The 17,932-nt window shown below is 38.6% G+C and overlaps 1 protein-coding gene across 3 annotated transcripts; it reads right to left on the bottom strand.

Moving 5' to 3' along the window:
* Positions 1-3,774: 3,774 nt before the first annotated feature.
* Positions 3,775-17,148, bottom strand: LOC121329187 (ubiquitin-conjugating enzyme E2 J2-like). 3 transcript variants are annotated; one of them, XM_041274619.1, is made up of 8 exons: positions 16,993-17,148; positions 15,921-16,006; positions 14,501-14,633; positions 9,276-9,316; positions 8,925-9,027; positions 6,678-6,816; positions 6,199-6,279; positions 3,775-4,868 (listed from the first exon to the last, which is right to left on the bottom strand). In XM_041274619.1, the coding sequence occupies exons 2-8, from the start codon at positions 15,934-15,936 to the stop codon at positions 4,584-4,586; spliced, it is 798 nt and encodes a 265-aa protein (XP_041130553.1). In that variant the 5' UTR covers positions 15,937-16,006; positions 16,993-17,148; the 3' UTR covers positions 3,775-4,583. The 3 variants fall into 3 exon arrangements, with proteins under 3 accessions (XP_041130553.1, XP_041130554.1, XP_041130555.1); XM_041274620.1 differs by having other exon boundaries at positions 15,921-16,002; XM_041274621.1 differs by lacking the exon at positions 15,921-16,006 and having other exon boundaries at positions 14,501-14,631.
* Positions 17,149-17,932: the final 784 nt, after the last annotated feature.

Here is a 17,932-nt window from a genome sequence, read left to right as displayed (position 1 = left end):
AGGCAACTAAAACATTAAGGGGCTGATGTAAGGATAGGCACAGTGCAAACAACTGCGTCCAAATTGACTAGCGGCCAGTCATTTTGCAATAGTGCCTGTATAAGTTTAAGAGCAATGCAAATTACTCAACACACACACATAATGAGCTGCAATCATGATAATGAGGGTCACAATGAGCACCGCCTGTGCAGCGGGGTATTCAGTGGCCACACTTACAGATGAGATTTTACAGACCTTTTTAGGTGCAAACATGAGGGCCCCCACTTTGGTCCTGGCAGCGAAACAGGATGCTGAACGTCCTCTCTGACACGTCCCGTTGCTACATGGGCATGGTGTGGCGAACTTGAGCTTCGTTCTCTGCATTGCTCAACACTGCCATCACCCAGGGTCGCAGGCCATAGCCACTAACCCCCAACATAGAAAACTGTGCCCTATTATGTTATAATTAGGGACAATGCGAAAATTACATTTTTAGAGAGTCCGTCACTAAAAACGTTAAATAACGCATTAAAATTTTCCTGTATAAATGATGTATATAGTTTTTTTATTTTGTCTTTAAAAACAATTTCAAATGTTTTCATGCAGTTTAAAAACTGTTTCCTTAAGATACAGTTTGTGAAATGCAAATTAAATACTGAAATAAAGAATTTGTCTTAAACAAACTTTACTCAATAAGGTAAAAAATAAAAATAAAAAAATCTCACAAGCTTCCCATCAAGGACATTAAACAGTACTTTGCAATAGATGACACCCTCCGACTTTACGTCACCCTCTCAGTTTTGCCAGCCTGTTGCAGGAATTTTGAAAGCAGTCAGGTTGTTGAGCCAGAACATTGCCCTCAGTTCTGGCTTGCTTACATGCGTACACCTGGGGTTCTACGGAAGTGTCACGCTGTGGCTTTTCTTTTAATTACGCTTTTTCAGCAGAGACTGCCTGAAGCCTACAAATCTCGCGGAACTATCAAAAGTGTAAATGAACAGGTACACAGAACAGCCCTGCATGTAGTTCACGTTCAAACAGTGCAATTCCGTGAACATATTCTCTCTTTAAACTCAGCGAGTCTGCAGCAGCGTATGAAGCATTCAAAACTCTAAGTACTGGTTGTATTCCTTTAATTTGAATCCTCTGCATTTTGATATGCATTGTTAATTCAGTGTGCAGATGTCATTGTATTGCACTTACAGCCGCGTTGTGTTCATGAGAAATCACTGCGGTGCAAAGCTTGTCAGACTCTCCCTGTCCTGCCCTCAATTAATTAATATGTTCTTTACAGTGAACTATCTGCATTTAGTTTACAGGTGTTTAGACAATGCAGAATGGGCAAGCTCTTAATTCCACGCATTTGCAATGGTTTGCTCCTTGTAAGAGGAGATGCAAAGCAATTGCCCAAGTGCAAGGCTAAATCTTTACATCTCATTAGAATGTTTGCACAGCTTAGTATTCCAGATCCCCGCCCAATTCCAGGCTCTTTTCTTCATTTAAATGGATTAATGATGGCAAAGTGCTAACTTGACAGCAATATCGGCGTTTGACATGTGTCCTTACATCAGCCCCTAAGAATGACTCCTTTGTCATTACAAAGCAAATGTAAACAAATTAAATCTCACTAGCACCTTAAATGATAAATCCTTTTAATATGCAAAAAGTGAATTTACACAGTTATACTAAAATGCATATACTATAGTTCAATATTGTAAAGCAGAAAACAGAGATATTTAGAATCCATTTTACCATTTTAACATTTCCTGAAAAAGTGCAGTAATTTGTGGTTTGTATTTTTTGTCATTACTGGGGAATGCAAGAATATTAGCTTAAATTAAAAAAAAAAAAAAAACACTATTTTGCTGAATTAAAGATGCCAACCATTCATAAAAGAAATATTGCTTTATAACAAGATACAGTGAACGGATTTATTTATTTTTTTGCCCCACCTCAATATTAAGAATTATATTCATGACAAAAGGAACTTGCCATTATCTGAAGAGTGAAACACATTGTGATTCATGGGATTTGAAATACTGCAAACTGGTTTCCTTTCATTTACGGGTGGATCCTCTTCACAAAGCAGTCAGTTCTACGATGCAAAGCATGCACAGATTGACATGGTACTGCACATTGCTTCAGATTCAGCGACACTCACTATACATCACTTGTACTCCTGCAACCTTGCTTGCTCAACTAGAATATTCTACAGTACTTGGATTTGTTTAAAACAAAACAAACAAACAAAAAAAAAACTCTCCTGTCAACTGTATCGCCCGAAAGAAAGTACCCTAGAGAACGCACTCCACGAATCAACTTACTGAGTCTGTTCTTTATGACAGAACCTGTGAAGCATGGACGACCAAAGTGTTTTAGTGCTGAAAACAGCCTCACTCCTACATCCTGGCGTTTCCATTACTCCACAGAGACAGGACCAAGAATTACAGGGTTTCAACACAAGCAATTATATATGACTGGCTCATACGAATACTGTCAATACTAAACCATGAATAGAGAAGTGTTTCTTTGTTACTTTCATTCTAGTAAAATAATTAGAATAACATACCGATTATTTTAATGCGTTTTCTGTGAAAATTTAGAACAATGCACAGAACCATGCTTTGTTAGGAAAGTTAACTAGAACATTGTAAAGTCAATTTTTTTTACTTTTTACTTTATATTACATTTTCTAGGAATGTTTTCCATATGCCTTATTAAATCAATTTTCAGGATTTTGTAAAACTTTTTTTTTTTTTGGGTAAAAAAATCAGAGCGCCTAGAATTTTGCCTATATTAGCCCCACTGTATATAAGAAATGGAAAGTGTTGGTTTGCTTTTCTATATACTGTATTAGCCCTGCTGTACACTGAAATGGAAAGTGTTAGTCTGGCCAGCCAGCTTTGCAGGATTTGTCATAGAGAAAGACCTTTGCTTTTGTTTGACGGACATCTTTTTAAACAACATGTAAGAGAAGTGTTTCTGTACCTGCATTTAAAGAAAATACTTTACAATACAATAGCATCTTCAGCATATACAACACATGGCAAATTAAAACCAATCATAAATAAAACAGAGCAAAACTCAAAACAAAATCATAAATACATTTCTTTATCCTCCAGATATCGCCTTTAAAATCTATGAAGTACAGAGCTATACTGGTTAGCTGAGCTAATCCACATGGATCGGACAAGAATTGGTCACTATTTTCACTTCACAACTTGGCTCATGGGTTTAAAAAGAGGCTTCAAGTACTTGGAAAAATACATTACAACAGTACAATGTAATATAGTGTCAGCTGTCTTATGGGTTTAAAAGTATCTACAAATGTCTTGTACTTTACAGAAAATAGAAAACAAGATCTAGCTGTCAGTCACCCATTAAGCCTGCTACCCACTTGAAACTATGAACTGTATCAGATTCACAAGACGTACAGGTGTTCCAGGATGCAAACCCTCCCAGAGAGGACACCCTGATAGTAACCCTGCAGCTGCTAATGTCACCTGGCTTATTGCTGCCAACATCTAGGAATTACAACATGTCTTGCTGGGGTTTTTTGTTTTGTTTTTCCGAGGTTTTTTTGGCCAAGCAGGTTTTTTTTTTTTTTTTTTTTTTTTTTTTAAGTCTGAAATGAGATTTTTAAATAAAAACACTTTGAAGGGTGCAAAGTATATTAATTTTAATATTTTAAACCAATGAAGATTATACAATTCATATATATATATATATATATATATATATATATATATATATATATATATATATATATATATATATATATATATACACACACACACACACACACACACACACCTTTACCTAAATAAAGTAGTGTTCTATTTTTGGCTATTATTCACAACAAAATGACCTCTGAATAAATGAAAAAAGTATGTGTGCGAACAGGCTTGGAAGGCAAACTGTCCAATACAGCTGGAGTCCTTAGAGAGGGGTAACGGTGACATCAAGTGGACAAAACATGAAAGTGTATTTGATGTTTCAAAAGATTAGATAAAAATAATAGGCAGTGACTTACTGACTGAATCTGCTTCAACAGGTAATTACAACATGAATTGATTAATTTAAAATGACAAAACACTGTAACCATGTCCAGGGCTAGCTATGTTGTAGAAATCCCCTTAATTGTTGAAGCCATGTACATATTAAGTACAACCTTAAACAAATGAAATAAATATCTTTGGATCCAAACGATGCAACTCGCCTACACTGAACTATTATATTTTCTTGTAATGTTATTTACAGGAAAGGAGTCTTCCCTGGTTATGGAATGAAGAGTTTCTAATTTACTGGCCATGTTATTTTGAAATGTCTTTGCTAAACTTGTTTCACCACACAGAATGTATCATACACTCAGTAACATCTTACAAAAATGGGTTGCATGAACAATTTGCGATTTGTAACCCAATTCTTAGCAGTACCATTTATTTCCAAAAACTGAAAGGCCTTTGTAAACCCATGAGCCAGACAATACTGTGTTTGCATCACTGCAGCACTTAGTTGCTTTACCTCCATTTCCAGTGGCCTTGCCGACAGGCCCATTTTTGTTTGCAGACAGCCCTGATTTGGTCATGAATGCCCATGTCTCCTCATTCTTGTGCTATGCTTCTCAGTACATACTTTACTGTGTAGGCAAAGGCTGCAAACCCGACTATGACAAACAGGTTTGCTAAGGCTCCCCCGAGAAGTCCATGGTTGCGGTTGGCCTGTTGAAGGCCTTGCTGGTTTGCCCCTGCTAGAGCCGCATGGCCGTTGAGAAGGGGCAGTCCGTTGTGACCGTTGTGCACTTCACCATCGGGGACAACGTCCGGGAGAGGCAGGGCCTGGGCTCTGTTATTCAGCTCTTCCTGTGCCTGTTGTTTGTTCTTGATTTCCTACAGAGAACCAGGGAAAATGGTTACAACAGAAAGGGGCACGCAGCATATTTCAAAACATTAATAAAAAACAAAGAAAAGTTTCCCCTCACAAAATAAATGATCATAATTCTATCATTTCCAGCTTAACTGTTTCACCTATAAATGGGATCCACATATGTGATTCTAACTGTATTACATCAGCCAGGACATATCAAACCATGAAGATATCTTTTACATTTTAAATACAACTTTTCATGCCTTATAAAATTGGTAATTTTACACTTTTTTTGGCCCAATTATTTTACCCACAATTTTCTCCCCAATCACTTTTTCCCTCACTGCAGCAATTCCCCCCACACAGCTCAGGAGAACGGAAGGTTCAATGGGCGTCCTCTGATCCCACAACCAAGCCAGCTTCCTGGTTTTACACCCAGGAACTCGAGAGCAGATGTCCGAGAGCTACCGGCCTCTGGAGGTCAAAGGCCAGCCCTTCAGGTGTCCACTTCTGAGCTCACTGGGCGCCTGGCCAGCAGGGTTCACTGCAGCGCGTTGAGGAGAAACTGCCCCTGCTGGTTTTGCCTCCCTAACCCACAGGAGCACCACAGCCAATGGAATCCCCAGAGAAGACTGGCCACTTTGCACAGCCAGGAAGCAAACCTGTATTGTACCACTCACCCACCCACCGGCTGTGCTTGCAATTTTACACTAAAATGCTTTTCCAATGCTAATACAGCACAAAAAAATAAAATAAAAAAAACTTCTGTTTTGTTACCTTCAGAAAAATAAACATTTGCCTGTCTGTCTAGCTCACAAAAAGTCCAACTCCATTAGATATTCTTGCTTTAAAGCTCTCATTTTCACATCATAAAATGTGGAACCAGGAATGCACTCATCTCTTCTTTGGGAGTTTAATTTGATTCCTGGAAGCTGTGGGGCAGTTGCTCTGTGTATGATTTCTGATAATCTGGGGTTGGCTCATAAAAACATCTGTACCACAATAGGCAGAGTAACATTTACAAATCCCATTATACCCCCAACAACATGAACAGAAATATAATGCAATCTAACACGCTGTCAATTTGAAGGGCTCTAGGTTGTTTATTAATGTATCTGTAACTGTATGCAAGCGACTGGAAGATGTTCACATGGCAAAAAGCCTTTTCCTTGTTTGAGATCAACATTAAGCTGCCAAAGATGCATTACAGGCTATTCATAGCAAACAACCCACCAAAAACGCTGAACAATGAGTGCGGAGGGCAAGCTACAAGTAAATACTTTAACTAAAACAAGAACAAAGAAATTTAAATACAAATTTTAAATGCTTGAGGAACAATGCACTGTATCTTACCTCTACCACCTCAGGAAAGAGATCACAGAAAACCTTATCCTTTGCATTAAAAGCCAAACTCTGAGCAGCAAGTTGTCTTTTCTTTATAAAAAAACAAACACAAAAAGCAGTGAAAAAAAAGGGGGGCAGGAACAATATTTACTTTGGTTCTTAATCTAGCAACCATTGGTGTGCTTTAACTGTTCTGTCACAGAAGATATTTCAGTCAGGTATTGCTTGGAATTAATGTGAAATTAATGTGAAATTAACATTTACAGTATATATAAAGAGCTATATCCTGAAACAAGAATTAATAAATGTGTGTACATATAAGAAATGTGGCTTAGTTCCAACAATACGAGCAAGTGGGTAATTAGTGTGGTTGTCCATAAAGAGAGCATGCAGCAGGAAGTGTCAGCTATTCACAGGTATCTGAGACTGCGGCACAACCACATGGAGGCAACGTGATTACGAGATGAAGAAAAAAGCTGCACACTTACAGTGAAGTCTGAGGTTTCAATACTACCCAGCGTGGGGCCTTTCTCAACCATAAAACTAAGCAGGCCTGTCAGGATAGTGGAGACAGACCAAGCTGGATTCCACGTGTCAGGGTGGAAATCAGTAATTGAGAGACACAACCTGCAAAGGAAAAGATTCAGTTAAATGCAATGAACTTTGAAAAATGTGTCCATACAAACATGTTTTAATGTTGTGAATAAGATTGCAGCAACACCAACAGTGTGGTTCCAAGTGTTGAAGTTGGTACAGAGCAATGTACTTTATGTTTGGAATCCACCAGACTGAGCAACTTGCACCAATATTACTGAGGACAGCTGTAACCACAGTCACACACAATGCTCTCCGAGGAGCTGTAACCACAGTCACACACAATGCTCTCCGAGGAGCTGTAACCACAGTCACACACAATGCTCTCCGAGGAGCTGTAACCACAGTCACACACAATGCTCTCCGAGGAGCTGTAACCACAGTCACACACAATGCTCTCCGAGGGGAGCTGTAACCACAGTCACACACAATGCTCTCCGAGGGGAGCTGTAACCACAGTCACACACAATGCTCTCAGAGGGGAGCTGTAACCACAGTCACACACAATGCTCTCAGAGGGGAGCTGTAACCAGTAACAATGCTCTCCGAGGGGAGCTGTAACCAGTCACACACAATGCTCTCAGAGGGGAGCTGTAACCAGTCACACACAATGCTCTCACAATGCTCTCTGAGGGGAGCTGTAACCAGTCACACACAATGCTCTCCGAGGGGAGCTGTAACCAGTCACACACAATGCTCTCTGAGGGGAGCTGTAACCAGTCACACACAATGCTCTCTGAGGGGAGCTGTAACCACAGTCACACACAATGCTCTCTGAGGGGAGCTGTAACCACAGTCACACACAATGCTCTCTGAGGCGAGCTGTAACCACAGTCACACACAATGCTCTCTGAGGCGAGCTGTACAGTCACACACAATGCTCTCCGAGGAGCTGTAACCACAGTCACACACAATGAGCTATAACTACAGTCACACACAATGCTCTGAGGAGCTAACCACAGTCACACACAATGGTCTCTGAGGAGAGCTGTAACCACAGTCACACACAATGCTCTCCAAGAGGAGCTGTAAACAGTCACACACAATGCTCTAACTACAGTCTGGAATCAACACTATTACCACAGTACAGTGTGATCACACCACTAGTCTGGTGCACTTGATTTTATTCCAGAGTGCCTCGAGAACCATACTGGTTCAATTTCTCTCTTCCATGTCAGTAAATGATCTTGACTATGCAGGACAGAACTGACCACATATCCCCTGATGCGTTGCACGGGTTTACTACCACTATCCTTAACCCTTTGCAGTCCATTTATTCAGCGCTTGTCAGGCGCGTAAGGTCCAATTTATTTTCACCCCCCCCCCCCCCCCCCAGTAAAACAGGTTTAAAAGGCATTGCATGGCAAAATGACATCAGTGCTGCATCTCCAGCAAAGCCCCACCACTTGTTTGCTGTATTTTTCACATACCTCTTTATAGATGTGCACACTGATAAATCACCTCACTCATTTTATCACCAAACTCTTCAATAATGTGAGCCAAGTCATTATTTTATTGCTATAACATCCCAAAAAGCTTTGCAAATGTCTGATATTCTTTGAGCGCTGGATGCAGAAGCTGCTACCTCTTTTGTTATGTGTCCGTGTTATCTCTGTGTGTGTCCTTTTTTTCGGCTTCATTTGGCTCCTATTAGTCTCACTCTGACAGGTTTTCTCGCTTTTTCTGGAGTAAAAACAACTAGAGACATGTGGGACAGGGTCCGACATCGGACTGGAAAGGGAAAATTGTAATGTCGGACCTGGTCCAACATAGGACCGCAAAGGGTTAAAGAAAGACAAATATTTGATCCAGAATGCATGGTGCTTTACTTGTGCATTCTAGTTACAAGCACCAACAAAACTACAACGTATGAATTATAATACAAATATCATAATCCATTTCAATTGAATCAGAAGTATATAAAATGGAGTGGGAAACTCTTTACCCCCATGGCCACTAGGGCCACAAGTCATAAGAGGAACCAGTGCTGTGACTGTAGTTTAATTATCATGTCAGGTGGCCCAGTGATTTAAGGTGCAACACTGTGGTTTCCATTAGCTCATGCAGTTTAAGTACATGACTCGCGTTGTCAAGCTATTTCATGACCTGTGATAGCAAGCACAATACAAACAGGGGCTTACCTTGTGTTGCATTTAAATCTTCCATTAGGAGTTATCATATAAATACTAGGAGGTTTAAAAGGAAATTCACGAGGGAAAATCAGTTTCCCGTGATAATAGCCACCTATAACATTTAAAAGAAAAGCAGTCAACATAACATTTATATTCATGGTAGACTGCATGTGTCTAATCATTGAGATTACACTGTAGTGCATGAGAACTAGTAGATTTACAACGAGACACTTACTATTTAAATGAACATTTAATGATTTCCTTCAGATGTAATGCCACATTTACAATGCCACACCTTTTTTATTAAGACAAAGCTGTAATGCCGTTTGTACAGCATGCTATTACCACATTTCAGCTTACCTTCATATGGGGTTTTCTCAGGTCCTCGTACAACATAGTGCCTTAAACAGAAAATGGCATTATTTTAAAATTGCTACTTAAACAAAATCACATCAGAAAAAAAAAAAATACAATATCTGACAGACCCTCAATATGGAAGCCATCTCATCTGGTTATTTTAGCGGCCAGTAATGGGTTTAGATTGTTACCAAGGGATTTTATCTAACCAACTGCCAGAGGTATGAAAATGAGCTGTGTCCCCTATTTATGACATCAGCAGCACACACAGTGCGTTTACACCGTCACGTTATGGCTACAGGACAGACAGGTTGTCCAGAATGAGGACATGTCAGGTTTAATGGAAAATACCACATTTAAATTGTATAATCTGTAATCAGCAATCTTCATCTCCCAGGGCATATTCATTTAAATAAACCAGTTCCTTCTCTGAGGGCATTTCGTTTCCGGTCTTATGTTTCCATAGACACCATGAAAAGCGATGGACTAATCAGTTTCGAGCTTACAAGCGATGTTTGCCGAACTGTACAATCATATACCCGAGTCAGTAACAGTATAGCAGAGTTATGAAATTGTGTAAGTTTTTTAAAAACACATATGCATAAACACATACTGCAATTACCTATCTATTTCCATTTGATAAATGTCCATGTTTTTCCATTTTATATACCTATTACTTTATTTATGTACTGGACTTTTATTTCCAAGCTATGTTATTCAAGTAAATGCCAATACATTATTTACTGTTATCTGTATTTATTTTAAATCAAGCAACAATTAACAGAATTGAAAAAAAATATTAAACACAAAAGAAAAAACAGTATAACTTACTGTAGAAATCGCATTAATGTTTACACAACATGCAGCAGAGTTGCCCCCTGCACCCACGCTGCAGGAGGACCCCCATACCCCCTGTCTTCTACTCAGGATTTCTAGCCTCCTACTTTAAATGAAAATGAAAAGACTGCATTCTGCTTTGCTCATGATGGCATCTAATCTGTTGTCTTGCCGTTCTCAACATACTGAAATACTGAACGCCTACATATTTCAACCTTTATTATCAACCAGTAACAGGCAATGGGGATAGGGAGCACTGTATATCGTGTATCTCTGTAAACACGTTCATCTGATCAGCCTATACCCTGCTGGACATCCCACAGGGCTGTACTAGGGAGTCCACCTCCTTTTTTCAGGTGTTGTTTCAGATGGTTGACGGAATCCAGGGTGACTTCCCAGTTCTGTAAAATGCTCTAAAAAATCCAGCTGTGGTTTATCCCGACAGGATACAGGTTGATCTAATCAACTCCACCGCTTCTGAAACTATACAATGAATGTAGCATTTTAATCTAAAATTACAAATGGACTGTTACTAAACTAGAAACAATGGTTTTTGTAGCTTAAATTGTAGATTTAGAACAGTTAATAGTTTAGAGTAAACATTTTCCAAGCTTCACGTTCTGAATTTCTCCTAAACCTTTAACCAGTCTGACCAAGATCTGTATGGCAAAACACAGCTGCAGTGTTTAAACTGTACAGTTAGCTAAAGAAAGATTAGGTGTCATTTCCGTGTACACATTAATATTGCAATATATCGGAGTAAAGCAACAGCATTTAATCATTTAAGCTCCAAGCATGTTTATTCTTAAAAGTCTAAACGTTTAGGGACAGAAACTAGCATCCCTGTTTCTACAGTAAAAGGACATAACATTAAAATACAAAGCCGTTTTAAGAAGCTCCAAAAAGATGAAAAGTTGTACGGTATAGAAATAGTAAAACTCAGGAAATTAACAGTGGGATAAAAAAAAAAAATACAATTTTCAGACTTTAGATTATCGTAAGAATCACTTTATAGGTCACAGTGGCGTAAAAGTTGCTCACCCCTTTTTGAGACATCAATTTTAGGAAAACACCATTAAAATATTTTTTTTCTTTTTTTACAATTTATTACAATTTATTTTTCCTACATGCCCAACACTGATAAAGAAATATGAATCGGTAAATAAATATTACTTGTCATGATGCACATTCATCAACACGACCTGAACTGAATGGTAATAAACACTAATAACAACAGTGTATGGTAATAAACACTAATAAATTGTCAAACTAAATTGACACCATCCCTACACACGTTGAACAAATGCAGCAGCAATATACAAGACATGTACATTATTTAACAGAATGGTGACGCAACCCACCAGAATGGGAAACATCAAAGTGCTCGCGACCTGTGTCTGATTTCAGGTTTTTTTCAAGACCTCAAACAATTTCCAACTTTTTGTAGCAAGCGAAACAGTGGCGCATTTCACTGTTTTGTTTACATGCCATTTTGTAACAAATCAAAATAGAAAACAAATATTTATTTAATATTAAATAAAACTAATCCATGCGCCACAACACACACTCACAATAAGAAGTCGTTTTTTAAAAGACTGAATAAATAATTAATTTAAAATTTGATGATATATCAGGTTACAAAACAGTACTATATCCACTGTGAGCGAATCACTATAGGTGTTCTTTTAGGCGAAATTCCTGTTCTTTTAGCCGGAGCATTTACAATGGGAAAAACCAGTTTCACCCAAAGTGTTTTTCCTTAGGCAAAGTGTTCTCTAAGGAGGTGCAGTGGAGACTATGGTGCACGTACAGTCAGACTCTGCTAACTGCTTAGCAAAAACACTTTTGATTGACAACTGCTTCGCCATATTGTCACAGACACTAGTCTGGCACCAGAAATGTCTAAAAGTAAATATCCTTTTTAATACAGTGCTGCTTAAGCCAAATATGAGGCTTATTGCTGCCACCTACAGCACTGCAGTTATACCCTAACCAAGGCTGTGATATTGCAGAATAGTTTTTTTTTTTTTTTTTTTTTTTTTTTTTTTTTTTTTTTGGGGTCTAGGACCGTAAAATACTTGCTTGTTTAAAAAAAAAAAAAAAACCTGTGCTGCAGTATAACAGCATTGATTAAGGTACACTCCAGTCCTGTAGGTGGCAGCAATAAGCCTCACATTTGGCTTTGCCAGCATTATTAAGGATATTTAGTTTTAATGCCCTGTCCACACTACATATCCAACCTCGAGAACCGTACTCAAAAATGTTTTAATGAATCCAGCTCAAACTTCAGCGTCCGCACTGAAGTACCGTTTCATGTTTAGTCAGGCGTAGTGCGTACACACACACTAATGCTATTAGAATAGTTAGTTCCTAGCAGCACAAGGAACACTGGAAATTAATACCATAGTATCCCACCATGCACTATTTTATTTTAAACTAATGTGTTATGCCCCATATTAAAACAAGTATTTTGGAAAAAGTAAATGCAAACACACACACAAATAGGGCTTGAAGCTGACAAATTTAGCTGATTCAGTTTCATAATTAAACTCAGAAAAAGCTGTTCATTGCAAAACAATTTTTACCTTCATATCTTGCCCAGGCCTAATTCTGGTTCCTTTAACTTTATTTCAAACAGAGTTGACCAATTACGTGAACTGTTCATCGCCGATCCTACTTTTACCTCGCATTTCATTTTTACAGTCGCCTAATTTAATGTTGTGCTTTTATTATTTTCCACATTAGTTTACAGGGATGTACTTACAGATTTTTTTAAGCATAAAAATGAATACCTAGTGCAGAGTATACACCGACAGCAAGCCAGTTGTCAACTGGATGTTTTTTTGCTAAGCAGTCAGCATGTTCAGGGGATTCTCATGAAGAAGATTGCTCATCTGCATCTCAGCCATCTCCTCTGACTAAGAGTACTACAGTGACCGAAGCAGTTGCACAAAAACTCAAATCGAAAAATACGTTCTTATAATTTTGAATGGGAGATGAAATATCCGTGACTTATGAAGATGGCAAGATGTACTGTGTGTGAAAGAGCTGCTGGGCAAAAAAAATACAACAGACGTACAGTTTTTCAAGAATCTTCGCTTAAGACACGGCGAAGCTGTTGCTGTTATTGGAATGCAGAAAAATATTAAAACACACATAGATGAAGTCAACAAACAGTGCTTAGAGAACTGTCTTCTTGTCATGAGAACGGTCTACTGTTAGTATACATAACAAAGAAAAAAGTGTGTCTGTTTATGTGTACCTATATACAGACAGAGATTTAAAACTATTACAAGCCATAGAGTTTAAACGTTCATAAAAATGTACCAAAATGTACATCCCTGGAGTTTCTTAGCCTTTGTGTTAAAATGTATATTTGATGGATGAGGCACAAAATTTTAGGCATGTGCATTTCAGGAACGCATGAACAGAAAAGCTAGTGCGACCTCTGACAAACGTACCACTGCACTGCACTGACGTGCAGAACAAGTTACAGTATGTATTAATGTCAGAGTACTCCATTCAAACTAAATGTTTTCTACATCGGGCCAGAAACACTTTCCTCCTATCAGCTCATTTTTCTTTCACCATTTTAAGTTCATCTTTGTTTCGTCTCCAGTCACGTACTGTGTTTTCAGCTTTGTGATTAACATGTATTTCAGCAAATTCAATAATGCGCAATTTCAAACCTGATGAGCAGTATTTTCGTTTTTTGTCTGACTGTCCTACTTTATCCAGTCTCAAAGCCACCTGAATTACTATAGCATTGCAGTTACAACAAACGGACGACTTGAAGTTCACTACTCGGCTTTCAACCAAGAGCAGTTTGCTATGGTTCCCAGGGGCGGGTTCAGTCTGAATGTTGACAAATCAATGGCTCGGGAGGGTGGGATCAAAGATATTCAGAGACTGACAGCTATTGTGTTAAAAGTGTAGTATAGCTGCGACATTTTCAAGAGGTCAGTCAAGAGTCTGAAAGCTTGTGTTTAACGTTCAAAATGACTAAGGGTATTGAGAGTAACAAATTTTAATTTTTAATTAGAACAGTGGTTTTGTGTTTCTACCTAGCAACATGACCTGAATGCCGTAGATCCTGAACAAATAAATTGGGTTGTTGACAGTTAAGTTTGTGTGAGCCACAATAATGTGGCTGTAGTAACCCCACTGTGGCACTGATACGGTAGTTTAACACTAGACAACGGGCAATAGTCACTCCCCCCTTTTAAGGGCCCTGCAAAAATGCCTAGAAAATCAACTTATACAACGGTTTTTATGGTAAATATGTAGAGCCTATCCATATGACTGTCTTAACATGGCTGGAAAAAGTTATTGAATGACAATATTGGTGTATTAACTTTGAAAAAGTTATAAAACAACAAACCAGTCCTTACCATTCTAGAATATTGGAAGGGAGGGGCTCTGCACAGATGTAAGGCACAGGGTCTTTCTTTATTCGAAGGTAGTCCTGCTTTAATCGCTGTGTTGCTGTTGTGGGAGCTCTCTTGTTACTGTTGTTGCTCATCTAGAACAACAACACTGCACATGTTAATACTTTCACTTTAAAACTTCCATACAACCATATGAAGGATCCATTCAGGGGGTCTTAAAGAAGGGACTTGGCATTCGACATTTGCTTTTATCTTCAACAAGGCTCAGATAATCAAGCTCTTTACAGCATCGAACAATCATCTTTACTCCCACTGTTCTGTAAAGAAACACAAAGCATCCCCGGGGGTCTAATGAAAGAGGATTGGCATCTGTGGAATCACAGGGAAGGAAGTAAGATGCCTATTGCATAGCAGTGTCACCCATTCCAGGCTTTACTACAAGCTTGAATAGCCACAGTGTATAGGTAACAAGCTCAGGTGTACCTTATTAAACTCTCAGTAAAAACAGGAATGGATCAAACTGCTATGCACAGGAAGACTTATTTCCATCCCTGGAATAATGAAGGAAAGTGGATGTGTGAAACAGATCAGTATGTGGTTAACAAAATGTTGAAGTGCTTTTTTTAATGAGTGAAATGGAACTTGTTCACAACGGTAGTGGAAATGAACAGACAAAATCAACGATTATTAAAAACAATAACTCACGTCTCAATAGCCCAAAAACAGCGGCAGCCCCATTTGGTCAGAAATCAATATCACAACACATTTAGCCTAGCATAGTGTTGAACTGCAGATATTAACTCAGAATCTCAAATGGTCTCTGATTGGTGGGGGCAGGTGTTTAAAACTACTGCCACAGTTTTCTTTTGTACGATTCCCACAATCAAGGCTGATTTTCAGAATTGATGTAGATGTGTTACTGTACCTGTTGCAGAACTGAACCCAACTTAATTTTGTAGCAAGATAATAATAATATAGCCAAAACACGCTTTAATAAACCTATCCGGTTCAATGTGTGTCCCTCCATGTGCAGGTACTTAAGCCTCACTTCCATCTCATCTCTTTAATTCTGAATGGTGCGCAGGACCACAGAGCTGTTCAATTACAATGCCTTCTACTATCCACTTATTTGCTACACATAGTTGGTTATCACATGAAGTTGTTCCAGAGTACAGCATATGTCTAACATAAATACTAACAGAACAAAAAGTCAAATTAAATAGAATTTAAGATAAAATTCATACTATAAATAAAATTCTTAAATTAAGAGCTGGGCTATAATGGAGTATATTCTGAAGAGTTGTTAAATGCTGTGCAGTATTATTATGGTTATTTTGTCATTTATACACAGATGTTAGAAAGCATTTATGAATGTATTTCTTAATAGTGGGTTTATTATTGCAGTATACCTCAAATACTCACACAAATCTATCACACATTCATTTAATGGCACACAATGTATATCACCATAAGTACTGGTCCTTGCCTCCTTTCCAATCCAAATACTTGCTAGAATTAAACAAAACGTGTCATCAAAATGTCTGTCGAATGGTACAAGGTGTTAAGAGTTAAACACGCCATGCACGAACTGGTTTAACATACTATGTATCTTATCTTATATGCAGGGCTTGAAGTTTTCGGGTTTTATTTTTGATCATGTGACGTCCCTTTAAACTTATTTTGAGCCCATTCTGCTTCCGAATTAAACTCAGAAAAAGCTGCAAGTTACAAAACAGTCACTAGTTTTTATCTTCTTGACTGAGCCCGATTCTGTTTCGCATTATTTTTTATTTCAAAACAGAGGTGACGGGATTACTTGAACTGCTCATCCCTGATCCAATTCCATGTCTTTCTTGCAGTCGCCTACTTTACCGCTGCCCTCTTATGTTCACTCATTTAACAAAGTAGTCCCGATTGTATGAAATACCCGGCACACTGCTAGCAAGTCCACCTTTGACTTGTAGCGCTGAAAAAAAACAATCTTAAACCCAGTTTTTAATGAATACTTTTCCATTTATCAGAATGCAGAAACAGCTTAACAACTACGAATCAACATTTTAAAAAGGAAGAGATTTGGAAAATGAAAACCGAAAGGTTCATTCCCCTGCTTTATATTCCACCTACAGTGACGTTTTCTTATTTCACTTTCAATACTGCACGAAACGAGTCGATACGTTTTCCTGAAGCAGTTACACAAAGCTAATCCCTTCTCCTTCATGCTGCAATCAATCAGGTAACCTCCTCACAATCCAGAGCATGGCTAGCTGACCCAGACCGTAAACAACCAAAACAGGAAATGCGTTCCCTTAGAAACACTACGCTGTTGCATGCAACAACATACACGATAAAGCGGGCTTTGTGTTTGTGGGTTTATAAATACAAACTATATAACTGCCTGAAGTAAACCGGCAGCAGGCCAACCGCAGCTGGTTATATTAACAACATTCCCATTGCAGGAGCAACGCACTCACACAGGACACGAGAAACACAATTACCGCTTTAGAAACTCCGCAAGAAAAGGCTGCTCTGGCAGTTTTAAAGTCCGCTGGTTAATTCTCCTTCTGTATTGTGGGACTTTACTAGAAATATCCGATAATTTCACAGGACTATGATAGAAGCGCATCAAACCTCCATATTCCTTCCTGTTCAGTTTTCAATATGGCTACGATGCGGGTAGGCGGGGTCTATGGCCTTAACTTCCGGATCCCGGATTAGGTTCCAAGGCGTAGATTAGTACTGTGTGTTTGAAAATTTGTTTTTTTTTTTTTTTGTTTTGTTTTTTTAAACTTGTGACTTGAGCTATCTAGTAAACCGTTTAAGGTGTATGTTTGTAAAATCGGTGTGAGATTCAGTCATGTCAATGAGAAACCAGTGAGTGGTGGAACTGTTATATGTGTCACCAACACATAACTTACTTTGTCTCTTTCACACACAGAGCTGTCAACAGCATGGATACACACACCTTCAGGGATCCCTTCAGCTAATCACATTCTATGAAATCCAGATTTTTTTTTTTTACATGTGGAACATTGTGATCTACTTGCTTTAGAACCGTTAACAGAATGGTCTGCAGGCTTGTGATTTTGCTGAGCAGCTATTTCCTAGAGGGAATGGACCGATTTTCTTGCTGCATGAACACACAAATCAATTGGTCAAGTCATTGGAAACTACGAAACAATCAGCGAAAGCACCGACTGTCTGTTTCTGCCCCGATAACTGGTGGAGTTTTAAGCGCTGAAAGTTGGCAACACTGAACATCACACATCATGTGGAGACATTTTTAAGGTATCAAAAAGCCCCTCAAAGAAAACAGATGGACGAAGACCAATTATCTAAAACCGGAGAAAAAATAAAACGGTTCGCAAGTTCAATGGAAAGAGGAGAATTGATGAGAACGGACAGACTCGGAGTGGCTCATCTTCGACAAGGCCAATG

Source organism: Polyodon spathula, chromosome 16, assembly GCF_017654505.1.
Source record: "Polyodon spathula isolate WHYD16114869_AA chromosome 16, ASM1765450v1, whole genome shotgun sequence".
Classification (NCBI taxonomy): domain Eukaryota; kingdom Metazoa; phylum Chordata; class Actinopteri; order Acipenseriformes; family Polyodontidae; genus Polyodon; species Polyodon spathula.
Note: the sequence above shows the minus strand (reverse complement) of the source record. Positions and strands in the feature narration are given on the sequence as shown.